This window comes from Protomyctophum parallelum, assembly GCF_964188405.1.
Source record: "Protomyctophum parallelum genome assembly, chromosome: 6".
Taxonomy (NCBI): Eukaryota; Metazoa; Chordata; class Actinopteri; order Myctophiformes; family Myctophidae; genus Protomyctophum; species Protomyctophum parallelum.
Genome location: NC_139701.1, coordinates 6,674,848 through 6,691,294, shown reverse-complemented (window position 1 = coordinate 6,691,294; position 16,447 = coordinate 6,674,848). Strand labels below are relative to the sequence as shown.

At 44.7% G+C, this 16,447-nt stretch overlaps 1 protein-coding gene across 1 annotated transcript; it reads right to left on the bottom strand.

Moving 5' to 3' along the window:
- Positions 1-11,838: 11,838 nt before the first annotated feature.
- mmachc (metabolism of cobalamin associated C) lies at positions 11,839-15,626 on the bottom strand. The gene is made up of 5 exons (XM_083767828.1): positions 15,535-15,626; positions 14,257-14,454; positions 14,006-14,158; positions 13,033-13,209; positions 11,839-12,724 (listed from the first exon to the last, which is right to left on the bottom strand). Exons 1-5 carry the CDS (start codon positions 15,622-15,624, stop codon positions 12,536-12,538), a joined length of 807 nt encoding a protein of 268 aa, XP_083623954.1. The 5' UTR covers positions 15,625-15,626; the 3' UTR covers positions 11,839-12,535.
- Between the last annotated feature and the right edge of the window lie 821 nt (positions 15,627-16,447).

The following is a 16,447-nucleotide window of genomic DNA, read 5'->3' as shown; positions in this document are numbered from 1 at the left end:
TTTTTAGTAAATGGAGAAAAAAAGAATCTCTGTTCCAATGGATCCAATTTTTTGTCACAGGCTGTAATGTCTTTTATAAAACCCAAAGACAGACTTAAGCACTTTCACTTTCACTTAAAAGGAAAGATTTTTAGTCAACATGTGCCGTCACAGGTACCCAGTCAAAATTTGGACATTTGGATTTGGTCAAATCCGTGACCGTCTCATCACCCGTTTGCCATCTTGGGAATGACAATGTGTTGCATTTCTAAGTCCCCAGACCTATAGGTGCAGATCCACAATCATCTGGCAATGTGAGACTAGTTTAGGCAGGGCTTATCATCGGTGCTTATGGACCACACACAGTAGTAGTTATAAGCAGGAAGGTTCTTAAACCCCCTGAAGGACTGCAAGCCTCCTCCTATAGCCATGTTACTCTGCTACACATTGATGACAGGGCTTTCCTCAGTTCCTCCATGCTGCTTTCAACGTGAAGACTATTGCACAAGTGCTCACTCACATGTGGGCATAAAGCGCTACGGGGAAACGCTGACCGACAACCACCCACAGAGGTACGTTTTTCACTTTGCAATACAAGCACATTTATTTGCTGAAGTTTAACAAAAGTGGTGTCACGGTCCGTGACATGTGTTATGGTTTGTTATGTTCCTTGTGCTAGGTTTTGGTTTTACTTTACACTTGTGTGCTTTTATTTTGCAGTCTGTTAGTGTTTCCTGTGTTGCTCTTGTTACCTGTGTTGTCTCACCAGTACCCTGATTACCCTAGTGTTTCCACCTTGTCTTGTTAGTCCTTTTAGCCAATCATTGTGCTAATTATCTGTTGAGTTCACCTGTGTCTTTGTGTATTTATGCTCCCCTGGTTTTGTCTTTTCCTTTGTCAGGTCATTGTTGTATGTGGCTAGTGTTTGCTCGTTTAGTGAACTCCCAGAGTATTTCCAAGTTCTTGTTTTCCTCGTGTTCCTGTACCTGGATTTTGGTAATAAACCTTCTGCCTAAAACCTACTTTGCCTCTCTGCCTCTGTCCTGCATTTGGGTCCTACCCCCCCCCTGCCTATCGTGACAGAATGACCTGACCAGTTGGACCCAGCGGACATAGGTTTGTTTTTTGTTTTTTGGATCTTTTGGATTTTTGAGCATTCTGCTGAGGTATGTCCACCATGGCTGAGCTGCCTTTTTCTGCCAAGGACTTTGGTGTTGCTAAGGACACCTTTAATGAAGATCCTCAGTTCCTTCACCAACTGGCTATTTATTGGAGGAGGGATCCAGTGTTTGCCCAGTATATGGGGTTTTTCAAATGGGAGAGTCGGGGAGCCATTTTTCCCCGGCTGCCTCCTCAGGAGGAAGTCCCATCGGCCTCCCCTGTTCTCCAGCCCAGCTCTCTGCCACCCAGCCTGCCCGGCCCTCCGCTGCCCAGCACTCCGCTGCCCGGACCTCCGCTGCCCGGCCCTCCGCTGCCCGGCCCTCCGCTGCCCGGCCCTCCGCTGCCCGGCCCTCCGCTGCCCGGCCCTCCGCTGCCCGGCCCTCCGCTGCCCGGCCCTCCGCTGCCCGGCCCTCCGCTGCCCGGCACTCCGCTGCCCGGCCCTCCGCTGCCCGGCCCTCCGCTGCCCGGCCCTCCGCTGCCCGGCACTCCGCTGCCCGGCACTCCGCTGCCCGGCCCTCCGCTGCCCGGCCCTCCGCTGCCCGGCCCTCCGCTGCCCGGCCCTCTGCTGCCCGGCCCTCTGCTGCCCGGCTCTCTGCTGCCCGGCCCTCAGCCTGCATCCCCGGTTCCTCAGCCTGCAGCCCCAGTTCCTCAGCCTGCAGCCCCAGTTCCTCAGACTGCAGCCCCAGTTCCTCAGACTGCAGCCCCAGTTCCTCAGACTGCAGCCCCAGTTCCTCAGACTGCAGCCCCAGTTCCTCAGACTGCAGCCCCGCCTCCCATGACTGCAGCCCCGCCTCCCATGTCTGCAGCCCTGCCTCCCATGTCTGCAGCCCCGCCTCCCATGACTGCAGCCCTGCCTCCCATGACTGCAGCCCTGTCTACTGTACCTGCAGCCCCGCCTGAAGCCCCGGCTCCACCTGCGGCTTCCCTGTCATTTCCTCCAGTGTCCTCTGCCTCGTCTGGTCCTCCTGGCCTACCACCAGACAACACCTCTGCCTCGCCTCGGCCTCCAGGCCTACCTCCAGGTGGCACCCCCTTCTCGTCTCGGCCTCCAAGCCGACCTCCAGACGGTGCCCCCCTCTCGTCCCGGCCTCCAGGCCGACCTCCGGACGTCACCTTTTCAGCCCTGGTCTATCCTCCAGGCCGTCCCCCTGAGGTTACCCCCGCCTCTGTCCATTATCCAGGCTGGCCCCCTGACGTCGCCTGGTCTGCCCCTCTTGCCCTCCTCCAGACCCCCACCACCCACCCTGCTCGATGCTCTGGACTATTTTGAGGCATGTCTGGAATCCATGCCTTAAGGGGGAGGTACTGTCACGGTCCGTGACATGTGTTATGGTTTGTTATGTTCCTTGTGCTAGGTTTTGGTTTTACTTTACACTTGTGTGCTTTTATTTTGCAGTCTGTTAGTGTTTCCTGTGTTGCTCTTGTTACCTGTGTTGTCTCACCAGTACCCTGATTACCCTAGTGTTTCCACCTTGTCTTGTTAGTCCTTTTAGCCAATCATTGTGCTAATTATCTGTTGAGTTCACCTGTGTCTTTGTGTATTTATGCTCCCCTGGTTTTGTCTTTTCCTTTGTCAGGTCATTGTTGTATGTGGCTAGTGTTTGCTCGTTTAGTGAACTCCCAGAGTATTTCCAAGTTCTTGTTTTCCTCGTGTTCCTGTACCTGGATTTTGGTAATAAACCTTCTGCCTAAAACCTACTTTGCCTCTCTGCCTCTGTCCTGCATTTGGGTCCTACCCCCCCCCCTGCCTATCGTGACAAGTGGGGAGGGAAAAGCAACCAACCAACAACATTTTTTCCCGGAGTCGGTTTTTCCCCAACAGGTAAGCTAATTTGAGTTCAAAGCACACACTGAGGAGAGACTATACAGTATTAGTAGCCCTGCAGGGCTGATCAGACCACGGCTGTCAGTGCTTTGCTAATTAGACCCCAATTTCCAAGCTGATAAAATAATAGATAACAGGCACATTATCTTCCTTAAATCAGCTGAACCAGGGGGCTCAGCGCTGTCCTTGGTGCTGAAATCTCTCCTCAACCTTCTGCTCACCTCAGTGGCTATGCTTGTACCAGGCCCAAATTGACCCTCCCCACGCACGCACGCACGCACTCACGCACGCACGCACGCACGCACGCACGCACGCACGCACGCACGCACGCACGCACGCACGCACGCACGCACGCACACACACACACACACACACACACACACACACACACACACACACACACACGACACTTCATTCGACCTTTTCATTACTATTCATTTACTGCACAGCTTGCTGTCACTACCCTACCCTATCATTGTGCCTACCAGTACCGTATGATTGATACATCTCATACTGTTCATATAAGCTCCTGCGATGAAGAGAGGTCATCCCATTCCATCTCAGGTAATATGAACAGGGAACATCCAATGAATATTGGACAGTTACATTCAGTAACATTATTCCCTTCAACAACATGAGGTTGAATTGTACATGCCGAAGCCCTGCCTGAATCTGCCATGAATCTCTAATACGGTTTTGTGGGATCTGCCGAGAGCAGTGTGCAGATATTTTCGGTTCCTTCTGAACAGTTTTTTTTATCCTGCAGCCGTCAAATCTCCAGATGTGTGTGCATTACCTTGAACTGACTTCAATAACACAAACATCCCTCAGGCGCTGGCAAAACAAATCAACGTGCACACTGAACACACCCACACATACACAGACGGGTGGACGGGTGTGGACAAAAAAGCCAAAAAGATAAAATTCTGCTAAACTTCCTTCTCTTGCCTTCCTTTGTCTTTGTTAGATTATTTTTGTTCTTTCTTTTTTCAGGATTATTTAAGGAACATACATATAGGCTTTTATTCTCTACCACAGTGGAAGTGGGACCATACATTCTTTTTCAGAGTAAGAATTGTAAGATGAGAGAAAGAGTAATGTGTGACGTGGCCAATGTTCCTTAAAGTAGTAGCCGGGGATGGGGATCGAATGTTTCCTCGCAGTCAGAGCCAAGTTTCCAAGGAGGCTGATTTAGTATGTATTGGCAGCTGTGAATCAATGCTTTATGCTTGCTTATAAATTAGCCCTGTGGTACCGTGCATGGCTCCTTACCCCTGCGTCGTAACAGGCAGGTGAAGGATGGAGCTAATTGCAATCACTCAGCAGGCCCTGAGTCAGAGGCAGCAAGCACTGATAGAACTCTTCCTTTTCCTATACTACATTTCACTACACTGTTAACATTCACTCATTGGCATGAATGTTATTATAACTACATGTATATATATGGAGAACGAATTTAATCAACACCATTTTGGTTATGACTGTGGCCGGTTCAGAATGATTACTTTGAGTTGTGTGGTGTGTAATTGCTGACATCTTAATTGCGTGGCAGGCTGGCAGCAGAGAGCATCTTGGGAAACTAGACAGACTAGAACTAGACAAGTTGGATGTAGTCAAGAGGCCGGATGATGGCGGATCTTGCTCTTGCCACATCAGCAAACTCAGCAGACACCACAAATTTCTGCAGAACACAAAATCAAAAATCTTCAAAATCTTCTTTTCTGACGTGGGGATGGGTTGGGGGAAGGCCTCTGAGCCTAGGTGAGTCTTTGGTGAATCTTTGGTAAAAACAAATGATGTATCCCCCCCCTATACCACTGCATAAAAGAGCTGATATTCTGCCGGATCAGCTGTCTCCTTAGTGTTGATATCAAAGGGTTAATGTATCAGTTCTAACTTCCCAGAGGATTGAAGCTAATCTCAAATGGTGGATTATGTAATGGGACCCTTAGCCCAGGCTAATCCTTCTTTCCTGCCATACTGTTCTTTGATGACAGCCTTAGCATAATTTATATTTATTTTCATCGTATGACTGGGAAAAGCCAGTTATTTTCAGTATATAAATTAGGTGGGATAAATATGGTGTCAAGGTGAATGTTGCTACCAGATTTCTCCTGTGAGAAACTGGAATAATTGTGGACAATTTCATTATCAGAAGATGTGACAAATCGCTGGCCAAAAGGACAGATGCAGCAGAGTGCTTGTATAATTAGACAGTCTTTATCCATTATCCGCTATGGATCTGAAATTGCATGTCTGACCATGAAATCATTCATGCTTACCCACTCATGCATGCTGACCCATGTCACACACACGTCCGCTATTCATTTCAGTGGAAGTTGCTCATGGCGTTTTGAAGCACCCGGAAGAACCGTCTACTTCCGCAAAGTGCAAACGAGCGCTCAATGTTAAGCCCATATACATATATAAAGGCTAGATGGCTCAAGGCGGGACTACAGTACAATATGTTCGATGGCAGCTCAAACAAAAACAGTCATAACTCGCTCAAATCTTGCCGGATTTACAAACGGGTTGGTTTATTACAAACGTTGTCAACGTGGCTATGATTCAGGACGCTTATCTGCTTAATTTTGTTTTTTATATGAACGTCGTATGAAAGCATATAAGTGTGCGGACGTCTCTGAAGTTTATAACAAACCAAACTGTTTGAAAATCGGTTGAAATTTAGCAAGTTATGGTTATTTAAAAGTACATGCCCCATAGACACAATGTTATGCTGCCCCGAGGTAAGATGGCCGCCACGTAGCAACGTCGCTCTCCATTGGCCAGAGCACGGGTGAGCCATCTAGCTTTCTTATATATCTATATATATATCTGTTAAAGCCCAGTTGCACAGGATTTTCCGGTCATGAATTCATGGGTCCGCCCGCAGTTCAGGCTCTAACCACTAACTCTGGAGAGCCTCACTGGGGGCTTGGGGGGGGGGGGGGGGGGGGGGGTCTAATGCCAGGAAGAGAGGAGAAAGGAATGGGAGGGAGCGGACTCCGATTATCTCATTATCAGACTCAGCCAGGCGATTAAACTGGAAATCCCACCACAATAAACTCAACAGACGCACAGCCACACGCACACACGCACGCACGCACGCACGCACGCACGCACGCACGCACGCACGCACGCACACACACACACACACACACACACACACACACACACACACGTGTATTCAATAAACAGTACTATCCTTGGAATAGCTTCACTATCTTTTCCTCTTCATTCTCTTTAATCTCACTCTCACACTCTCATACACATCTATCTACACTAGTATGCACCAAGTCTCTGTCTGTCTGTGTGTGTAACTGTAATCCACGTAACTCGAGAACCGTTCGCCCCACCGACTTCAAATTCGACACACGCGTTCCACGCCTCCGCAGTGGCCGGTGTCAAGTAGGTCGGACCCATGGTTGTCCAGAACTGGATCTGGACAGGGCCCCTGCCCATGGTCCATATATGGATCTGGCCTGTTCTGACATTATTCTGACGTCTGCATAGACTCCATATTTGGGCATGCCTGACAAAGAACTCCATATATGGGTATAAAAGGGACACAGACATAATATCTGGGCCGGGCATGAATTTCCAACTTGCATCGTTCCAAGTAGGCCAGTGGCCATGCGGGCACCGCTGTAGAGACCCCACTGGCACCGCTCTAGTAATCCTAAATGCACATATGTTGAACAATGATAACATGTACTGCCCATTTTAGTAAATCATGAACATTCAGACAGACATAACCAACACACACACACACACACACACGTGACACACGTGACACACACACACACACACACACACACACACACACACACACACACACACACACACACACACACACACACACACACACACACATGCTGAGAACAAGCCTTATGAGAGAAAAACCCTCTCTGATTCTCCCCCTCACATTTATATGTGTGTGTGTGTGTGTGTGTGTGTGTGTGTGTGTGTGTGTGTGTGTGTGTGTGTGTGTGTGTGTGTGTGTGTGTGTGTGTGTGTGTGCGTGCGTGTAACCCTTCCCTGCTGCTGGTGAGTTGTTGGCTTTTCCCCTCATCTCCAGTTAACTGATGTCTGTGGGCGGAATACACTGCTTCACTGATCCACAACTCATGGAATACTATACTCATCTCTCTGAATCACTCTCTGTGTCTGTGTCTGTTTCTGTCTCTCTCTCTCTCTATTTCTTTCTATTTTCTCTTTCTGTTGACTTCTTTGTTCCTCTTTCCATTTATTTTCTCTATGCATGTATGTGCATTTATCTCATTCATTCACTCTCTCTATCTCCAAGAGGTTTGGAGATCTGTTTCCCTGTGAGTGTGAGTGTGTGTGTGTGTGTGTGTGTGTGTGTGTGTGTACTGTAGGGCGGCTACATCTGTCACTCCCCCAAAGAACATGTGTCTAGAGGAACCACTGCAGCACTGCGTATACTATGCACAATAGATGTCCTGCACACTGATGGGTCTCTTTCCCACAGTTTACCTCTCTCCTGCTTTGGATGGTTTCACCCAGCAACACTCAGAACTGAAGACGTCGTTCACACCGCCTTCCGTAACACTTTTTTTCTAAACTAATTTTCATTTACGAGCTGTGGCCCCGTGCCAGGATTTCTTGGATTTATATGCCTCTCTTTATAGCTCCATTTGTCACTTACGGAAACTTACCTAGCAACTCTAGTGTGCGACTGTGCATGCCTGAATGACTATGCATGTGTGTGCCTATATAACTGTGTGTGTGCACAAATGGTAAATGGTAAATGGTGCATTTATATAGCGCCTTTATCCAAGGCACACTATTGATAATTTGATATCGACATGCAAACTACTGCTGGTATACTGCGTGAACAGACAGCAAGAGTGCGGACAATGTGACATGATGCATTAGACTAGCTAAGTTAACTGGTCTGGTTTCCCCAGAGCAGAAGACCACAGGGTACATCCCGCTGTGCAGATTCATGCCAAGGATTTCCTCGGCAGGCAGCAACACTGGTAACTAAGTACATGTACTCAAGTACTGTACTTAAATTGAGTTTTTTTTACTGTGTTCAGAATTTACCAATTTCAAACGAAAATATTCTACTTTTATTCCACTACAATTATATGAAAAACTTTAGTTATAGTTATTAGTTACTTAGATTAGACTGTAGACTTTTGATTACCGTATTATTACAAAACACACTAACCACTTAAGCCGTATATATTTTGAAGCTTTTTGAAATTAGCAGAGCTACAAGGTCAGTGTCGCATTTTGATGCAGATACTTTTACTCAAGTACATTTTGAATATGGGACTTCTACTTGTAAAAGTGTATATCTACATTGCAGTATTGATACTTAAGTAAAACATGTGAGTAAAACATGTGAGTACTTCTTCCATCACTGCTCAGCTGTCCTGCAAACTCACAAGAAAAGCAGAGAGCTATACTCTAGCAGACGGCAAACTGCAGCCAGGAGATCATTTGTTTGATACTGAAAGAGAGGAGATGGGGGGAAATGGAGGAGGAGAGGGCAGGGAGAAGACAGAAAGCTTGACAGAAGGAGAGAGAAGGGGCCAAATTATGATGACCTCGATATAGCTGAAGCCCCTGTCCTTCTCATCACTCCTGACAGACCGCTCAAAACGTTTACGCATCTGTCAGATCAGTAGCCGGGGTTCAAAAGGTCTGCTGTATACCCACTGCCATACAAGGATGAGACGACTTCTGAGAGACGGAGGGGGCTGTCAGTCTTCTGAGAGACGGAGGGGGCTGTCAGTCTTCTGAGAGACGGAGGGGGCTGTCAGTCTTCTGAGAGACGCAGGGGGCTGTCAGTCTTCTGAGAGACGGAGGGGGCTGTCAGTCTTCTGAGAGACGGAGGGGGCTGTCAGTCTTCTGAGAGACGGAGGGGGCTGTCAGTCTTCTGAGAGACGGAGGGGGCTGTCAGTCTATGGACTTTGAATGTTTATTTAGAGCCTAATTATAAATTCCCCATCACCTGGCAAGTCTAGGAACTTTAATGTTTGTTCAGGGCAGTAAAAGACGCCGCAAGACGTCATCTTGCCGATATACTGTAAATACATCTTGTACATTTATTTCATTTTTCATTGACATGAGAACATCAACCTGCCCCAAACAATCTGGGCGCCACTCACTTCACATGAGTGTGATTTTTTGTATTTGTCCAAGTGTAACCAAATGTACCCTACATACAGACCCAATTGGTTACATTTGTTCAGTATGCTTTCAGAGTTAAATTAACACTCAGTATTTCACAGTGTAGATAGGCTAAGGGCGGGACTGCATTGAGAGATGCAGTTAATCCAGCCATTGAGAGAGAGAGAGCGAGATAGAGAGGAGAGAGAGAGAAGAGAGGAGAGAGAGAGAGAGAGAGAGAGTGAGAGAGAGAGCGAGAGAGAGGGAGTAGGGTAGATAGAGCAACAGAGAGAGAGAGAGAGAGAGAGAGAGAGAGAGAGAGAGAGAGAGGGGGGGAGTAGGGTAGATAGAGCAACAGAGAGAGGGGGTATAGACATACAGAGTATCTGTAGGAGTATAATTAACTCTGTGGTCTGCCTCTCTGCAGGCCTGCGGCACAATGCTTGGAACTGCTGAATCAGTACACAGAGAGAAGGGGATAGGAGGAGTGAGGAGAGGGATGCAGTGAGTGTGTGTGTGTGTGTGTGTGTGTGTGTGTGTGTGTGTGTGTGTGTGTGTGTGTGCACGCTTGAGTGAGAGTTAGGAATGGGGGGAGAGAGAGAGAGAGACAGATGGATCTAAAATGAAAAGTAAAGGGGTGCAGCCATTCAGTATATCCCATTCGGCCACAATGGGATAATCCTGCAGTTAAAACCTTATGAGAGAGGTTTCCACCGAGTGGAAATGAGGGAATGTTGCTAGAAATAGGATTTGAAAGTCATTTTAATACAAGGTAATGGGAGCTCAAACTGATATTTAAACAGCTGCAGCACTTAGTGCCAGCGAGAATAAATAGTATGCACTTTCTAGTTTCTAGTGTATATGTCTTGTGTATTACATACAGTATGTACTATAGGCTACTAGATTCAGATTCACTATACAACTGATAAGGAAGCTAAGAGGTAGACGTCTGGCTGCATAATAGCTGACTTATGTCTTCCATGAGTGTTGAACATTTGCAGACCTTTGAAGGACAGCAGTGCAAGTCACTAACATCAGGAGAACAGTGACATCTAGAGGCAATGCAATGAATGTGAACGCTATTGAAGTTTTAATGCAGAACTACTGGTGAGGCAGTGAGAACCCCCATCAGCCCGGCCCCAACCTCTGGAATAGAGCGTCACAGTCCCGCTAGGACCAGAAGTGAATTCATTCATTTTTCCCATAGACATTTCCAAAAGTATTTATTTAAAGACGATTACATTACACCATGGAAAAAGCCAACTCAAGTTGTGACAAATCATGACAACAAACACAACATTTTGGGCCGAACAAATAATTACAAAGAAGAAAACCAACAAAAAAAGTGTTGTATCCTGCCGTTTTCTGCGTCTTTCTAATTATTTTCTTCTTCTTTCTAATCACAACTCGAGTTGGCTTTGTACGAGGCTTAAAAGGTCTTTAAATATATACTTTTTGAAATGAGGAAAATGAACGTGGAATCAGTGGACGCTCTATAGCAGCAAAATGTAAGGGGAATTCTTACTGAACCAAGCTCTGAATATGGTAAATAGACACATTTTAATGTATGTATGAATGATACCCTGTAGGTCAATATCTAGCTTGTTTTTAAATAATGAATTGCGTTTAATAGGGGTTTACCCACCTAACTCGGGTAGCCATACAGTAAAAGTATCAGTTACTTACAGCATAGCCAGAAGAGGGTCATATATGATGGGTCAGAAGGTTGAACTGTGGGTCGCTGACCCAGTGTAAAAAGACCTTAGTCACAGTTGAGGCCTGCATGGCCTCTCTTATGCTGGGAGGCAGAGACAGTGTCACATGTATAATGCATCACTGTGGGTGTCGGGTAGGCAGCAGACAGATGGAGAACAATGGGACTGTGTCTATAGTGAGGTATGTTGAACTAAAGGCTACTGGGGATACACAAGAGGCAAACAGACATGATGTGTCTAGTGAGGTATATTGAAGTATGTATGGAGTCACATCTGACATCTGTAGACTGTCATTGTTGTATTTGTTGGTGTAAGCCTAGTTTAGTTTTATTCCTTTGTTTTGGAGGTTTGACCTTGGCCACCCTGGTAGTTATACCCTTTCCCCATTTATAAATTTTTATTCAGTTTCTGTAACTTCAATTTGTCAGTAAATGTACTTTTTCCATTACCTGTGTTTTGTTGTGTGGTATGTTGTGTTTTTTACTAGGAATCATTGCTTTATTTTATTTTCCATCGTGTCCAAACTTTTTCCAAGTTGTGTCTGTAGTCTGTACATGCACTGATATATGTATGATAACCTATCGATACACATGGGCCTATATTAATTTATAACAGTAGGAAAGTTTTCACTTTTCAATTACCAAAGAGCTAGCAAAGGGGATAGTAGCTTCCAGGGTTTGTGGCTCTGTCTAACTGTAGCTTTTAGCAAGAATGTAATGATTATTTAATACTTTTTAGAGAAGATGACTGCTGCCATGCGGGAAGAGACATGAGGTTCACACTGCATGTTTTCATTTTGATCAAAATCAACATATTAAGGACTGGAGTAATCTCCAAGTCAAAAACTTCAAATTAATGTATCGATTTTATTCAGTGCTTAACACAGGATAAAATACAAATCTTACCTATACCAACATAAATATTATTTATCTTACAAACAGAGACTTAACTTTTAAATAAATAAAATGATGCATTTTAAAGAAGCACATCCACAATTGTAATAGCCTGGCATGGCCAGACTAATATCACTGCGTAGATGTGGCAGATTTGTCTAGTTTCAAGGCTACAATGCAGTCCCTACACCACAGAACACTCACTGAAGGCTTTACAATGTAAAGCCATGATTTATGTAGAGTCTACATCAATATTGGATTTTCAAATGCGCAGTTAAGCTATTTGATGACATCAATCTCCAACATTAAGCGTAGCTAGTCAGTCAGGTCATTATTTATGTATAAGAGAGATACACAGCCCAGAGGACCTATACTCCCTTGGGAGATTCATTCTCCATGGACATCCAGGTAGCAAACTATTCACAAACGCAAAGAACAGACTTGTGTTCTAGGAAGCCAACTAGTTACCTTGGGAGTACTGTATGTATTATTCTTATGTACCATTATGAAATTAAAAGATATTAGTTAGAAATGCACCGACTTGGGGCGCCCGCTGGCCTAGCGGTCCGGTCACATACCACATAGGCGCATGCCTGTGACAGCATGTCACAGGCATTGAGTCTCGATCCCGACGACCTTTGCTGCGTGTCATTCCCAGTCTCGGTCTCCCTGTTTCCTGTCTCTCTCCACTGTGTCCTCTCAATAAAAGCAAAAAATATGAAAAGAAGAAATGCACAGATTTGTCTGATCGCGAGGAGGCCATCGATTTCATCCCATGTGTCCATAGAGTCTCCTATAACTTCCATTGTGAGTTTCCATCACCCATGTCCGTTCACCAAGAGCTGTGGCTCACAGAGGGTGTCTAGTACTAGTTGACTGTCTTTCCCTTGTAGGAAGCCCCAGGACCTGAGGAGAGCGGATCGCTGTGGAGGAGGAGTGCCAAAGTAGTCCATCTGTTTCTGGGAGTATGTCCTGGTTGGGGGAACGATGTTTCTGTAGGTCCAGTCCTTAAGAAACAAATGAAGCAGTAGTTTAGGTTACATGTTGATTCTGACCAATTCATTACAGTCAGGTACCTCAAATAATCTGGGGTTGTATGCTGCTTACAGTATGTGTAGTAGTAGCCAATGGAACAATAACAATCCCAGTTTTCACCATTGAAACATTTTCAAACATCAGTCTCATAATTTGAGGCATAATTTATAACAACACCTTGTTTCATATTCGTATACTTAGTATGTGACAACATAATCTATAAACCATGTCAGGTGTCAGCCCTTGGAATCTTCCAAATCTTTCACCCCAGTATCTGTACCTGCCAGCGGAGATTAAAGTCCTCTAGTAGCTGTATCCTGGCTTTTCTGGAAGGCACACAGTCAGGAGGACCAGGCTGTACCAGTTCAGAGCCCATCGCCACACCTCCAAACACCAGCAGAGATCTGATGGCAAACCAGCCACCAAATTGAGGATGAACACACACTCCAAACATCTTCTGTGGAAGGGAGACAAAGACAGTGTGTGAAGATACGGTTTAATACAAATACAAGCAGAATAGAAAACAAAACATGAACCCACAAATGTCATAGTAAACACTAAGTCTATAGAATATTGAATACTTTATTAGACAGAAATGCAAACAGCAACAGAGTAGTCAAACACTTGGTCTAAATTAAGGATAGCACCAAAAATGGTCCTTGCGGTTTTATATGAAGTGATGTAATTCCCAAATTGATGTGTATGTGTATGTGTATGTGTATGTGTGTGTGTGTGTGTGTGTGTGTGTGTGTGTGTGTGTGTGTGTGTGTGTGTGTGTGTGTGTGTACACTTGCATGCAATTATCAATTTGGGTGTGTGTAAAGAAAATATAATAAGCAACTGTAGAATTCTAACAGTTGGAATGAACAGAAATCTCCCTTTTTGTTTTGTGTTCGTTAATTCTTTCATGACATACATTTATTTAGATTTTTGAAGTCACTGATACAAATCTTTATAAGGTATTCTCTGAATGGCAACATATAACCTCAATTCACAGTTCACACATAGAAATATCATAAGAACAACAAAGATACAATAATGTTGACAACAATCAGTTAAAACGGTTGCATTTGCACAGCAAAACAGTTGCATAACCGTTAATAAACGTAGTCACTAATAATAAATAGTTAAACTTAACTGTTGCATAAACTTTAGATTTAGAAGGCATTTGTAGACTAGTCGGCGTCAGTCCTAGGACAGTACACTACAAGAGAAATGCCGCATGGGGCATCTCACTGAGTAGCTCTTCTTACCTTTTTCCCCCATGGGTGGTCAGTAACATCAGTCTGTTGGTAGTAGAAGGCACCTCCAGATACATGGGCAGCGGTCTGGGCTAAGAACTTAGGTTTTCTACTGGGCAGCATCTCATAGTCATAACTCACATCCACCTTCTGATCTGGAAAACACTACAAATGAGGAAAAGGTTAAACACATTACTCACTAGGTCAAAGCGTGCACGCGCACACACACGCACACACACACACACACACACGCACGCACGCACCTGCAAGACAGCCGAGTTGATGTAGTGTTTGACACATTGGTCTATGGGGTCAGACACGCCATGGCAACCGACGCTTTCCATGAAGGGCAGAAAGGCTTGTTCAAACATGTCCGGGGAGCTGAGCACCACCACAGCCAAAGTGTCATCTGAGTAGGGAAGTTGGAGAGATGGGGGCAGGACTGTGTTGTACCAGCCTATCTGTGGAAAACACGCGGAAAAAAAAGTGAGACATAGGAATGATTATTTTTCTAAGTGTTGGAGTTTGGAAGTGCTCGTCGGAAATCACTCAACGGGCCTGCGTAGTGTGTACCACCTGTTTGGGCATAATGCAGGAGGCGACAGGAGGTTACGTTATTGAAAACGAGCGCTTCTAATCTCCATCACATATTATTTTATAAATAATCACCTGCACATAATTTCTTGACAGAAAGTAGCTCATAACATGTCTACAGTGGATTTTTATGAAACAAACACTTTGCTGATAGAAAGAGGATAATTCAAGCTTTTCTTACAGGTGCAATGTTGTTGAGTTAGGTTTAATGTTGTTTAATACAGTTAGAGCCAGGATTTTTCTGTTTGTATGTATGGGCTGTCAAGTGTTTCAACTCTAGGTTCAATATAGCCCAAAACCTCTACGAGAATCTAAAATGTTGGGCTAGGTTCAATATATTAAAACAAATCTAGTGTTGCAAATTGTAGCTAGGGACCCGGTCCCACAGGTTGAGAAGCACTGCACTAGTCCAACACTGGTATTGTCATCAATTGAGTCTGACATTTGTGTATCTCTGTCAGTCTTGAACAACACCTCCAAATGCAAAGGTTCGAGTTTACCCCAAAGCAATGGAAGTTGCCCTTGACACTGGGCCCTTGTGTTGTATGTTCCATCAATAAAAGGTGTTTAAATTTGAATCCCATCTGCGCCAATACCACTGTATTCCTCAACGTGGCACTGTTGTGTGAATGAAACGAGGAAATAGTTATATTTAGGCACAAGTAGGATGAACAATACAGAATATTACAGAATATATTTTAACATCTCATCTGTGGCTTTAGGGTAATTACCTAATATTTTGAATGTGTACACATGCATGGACTAATATTTGGGGGAGTGGTCCACGGCTACACACGTGTTACACACGTGTCTGAATCGATCAAAACAAAACAGTCTCATCACGGTCAATTAAGAAGAGTTAAAGACTAGTGCATGCGTTCATTGTGCATCTTCTCACTATCGATAAAAAAAACACATCAGATGTAGTTAAAAGTGCACAACCATACCTTAAGAGGATACATTTCAAATCCAAGCTTTGCTAGAAAGTCTTTTAACAACCTCGTCGTACTTTCCACATTGCCACTGGACGACGCCATTGTTGAACGTCAACACAACACAGTGTTGGATTGTGGGAAATTGAGTCTTGTACGGCATCGGTGCATACATTTTCTTCAGTAATAATAATTTTAACCCAATGCGTTAACTTATTATACCTGAGAATACAATATAGTATATTAGACGTATTGTGTAAATAGTAGACAGGCTGAGGCAATTGCATCTACAGTTTCACTGAGAACCAGAGATAACGGACCACCATTAATTAACTACATTTCCCAAACTACCATGCATGAGCAGTGCACGCCGGCCGGGTAATCTTACGCGTCTCGCGTAATGCCGTTGTTGGATTTAAAAGCAGTACGGCGAGTATGTTATTATTATATCCATTATTATCCCTGCATTTATGAAATACAAACATTTACTACATTAGCAGTAGCAACCTAGTGACTCACCATTCCACGTATTGTACAACTTTTGCCTCTGCTAGCCGTGCAGAGCAGTTTGCAGATTATTAAAGAAACAGAAGCTGTTCATGTCACGTTAGCTCATTAGCTATTTTAAAATCAGTGTGTTTGTAGTTGTACAGATGATTGATTGATTGATTGATTGATTGATTGATTGATTACTATTAACTATAATAGTAAAAAAGAAATCATCATAGGAGGTAAAAAGGGAAAAGAAACATATACAGTGAGTGAGGGGAAACGGGTGGGGGATTCAGATTTTACGGGGGAAGTTTTGAAGGAGTCAAGGGATTTGCATGTCTTAATGACTGTTGGTAGGGCGTTCCACATTTTGGTGGCATATAGAGCGAAATGAATTGAATCCCTTGTTTGTGCCGAATCTGGGTTGCTGAACTCC

Excerpts from the sequence above, each read along its gene's own strand:
- mmachc (XM_083767828.1), bottom strand. The coding sequence starts at position 15,624 with ATGGCGTCGTCCAGTGGCAATGTGGAAAGTACGACGAGGTTGTTAAAA. Across the intron at positions 13,210-14,005 it reads ACCACCCATGGGGGAAAAAG|AAGATGTTTGGAGTGTGTGT; the intron begins GTAAGAAGAGCT and ends TCCCTTCCACAG. Across the intron at positions 12,725-13,032 it reads ACTTTAATCTCCGCTGGCAG|GACTGGACCTACAGAAACAT; the intron begins GTACAGATACTG and ends TTGTTTCTTAAG.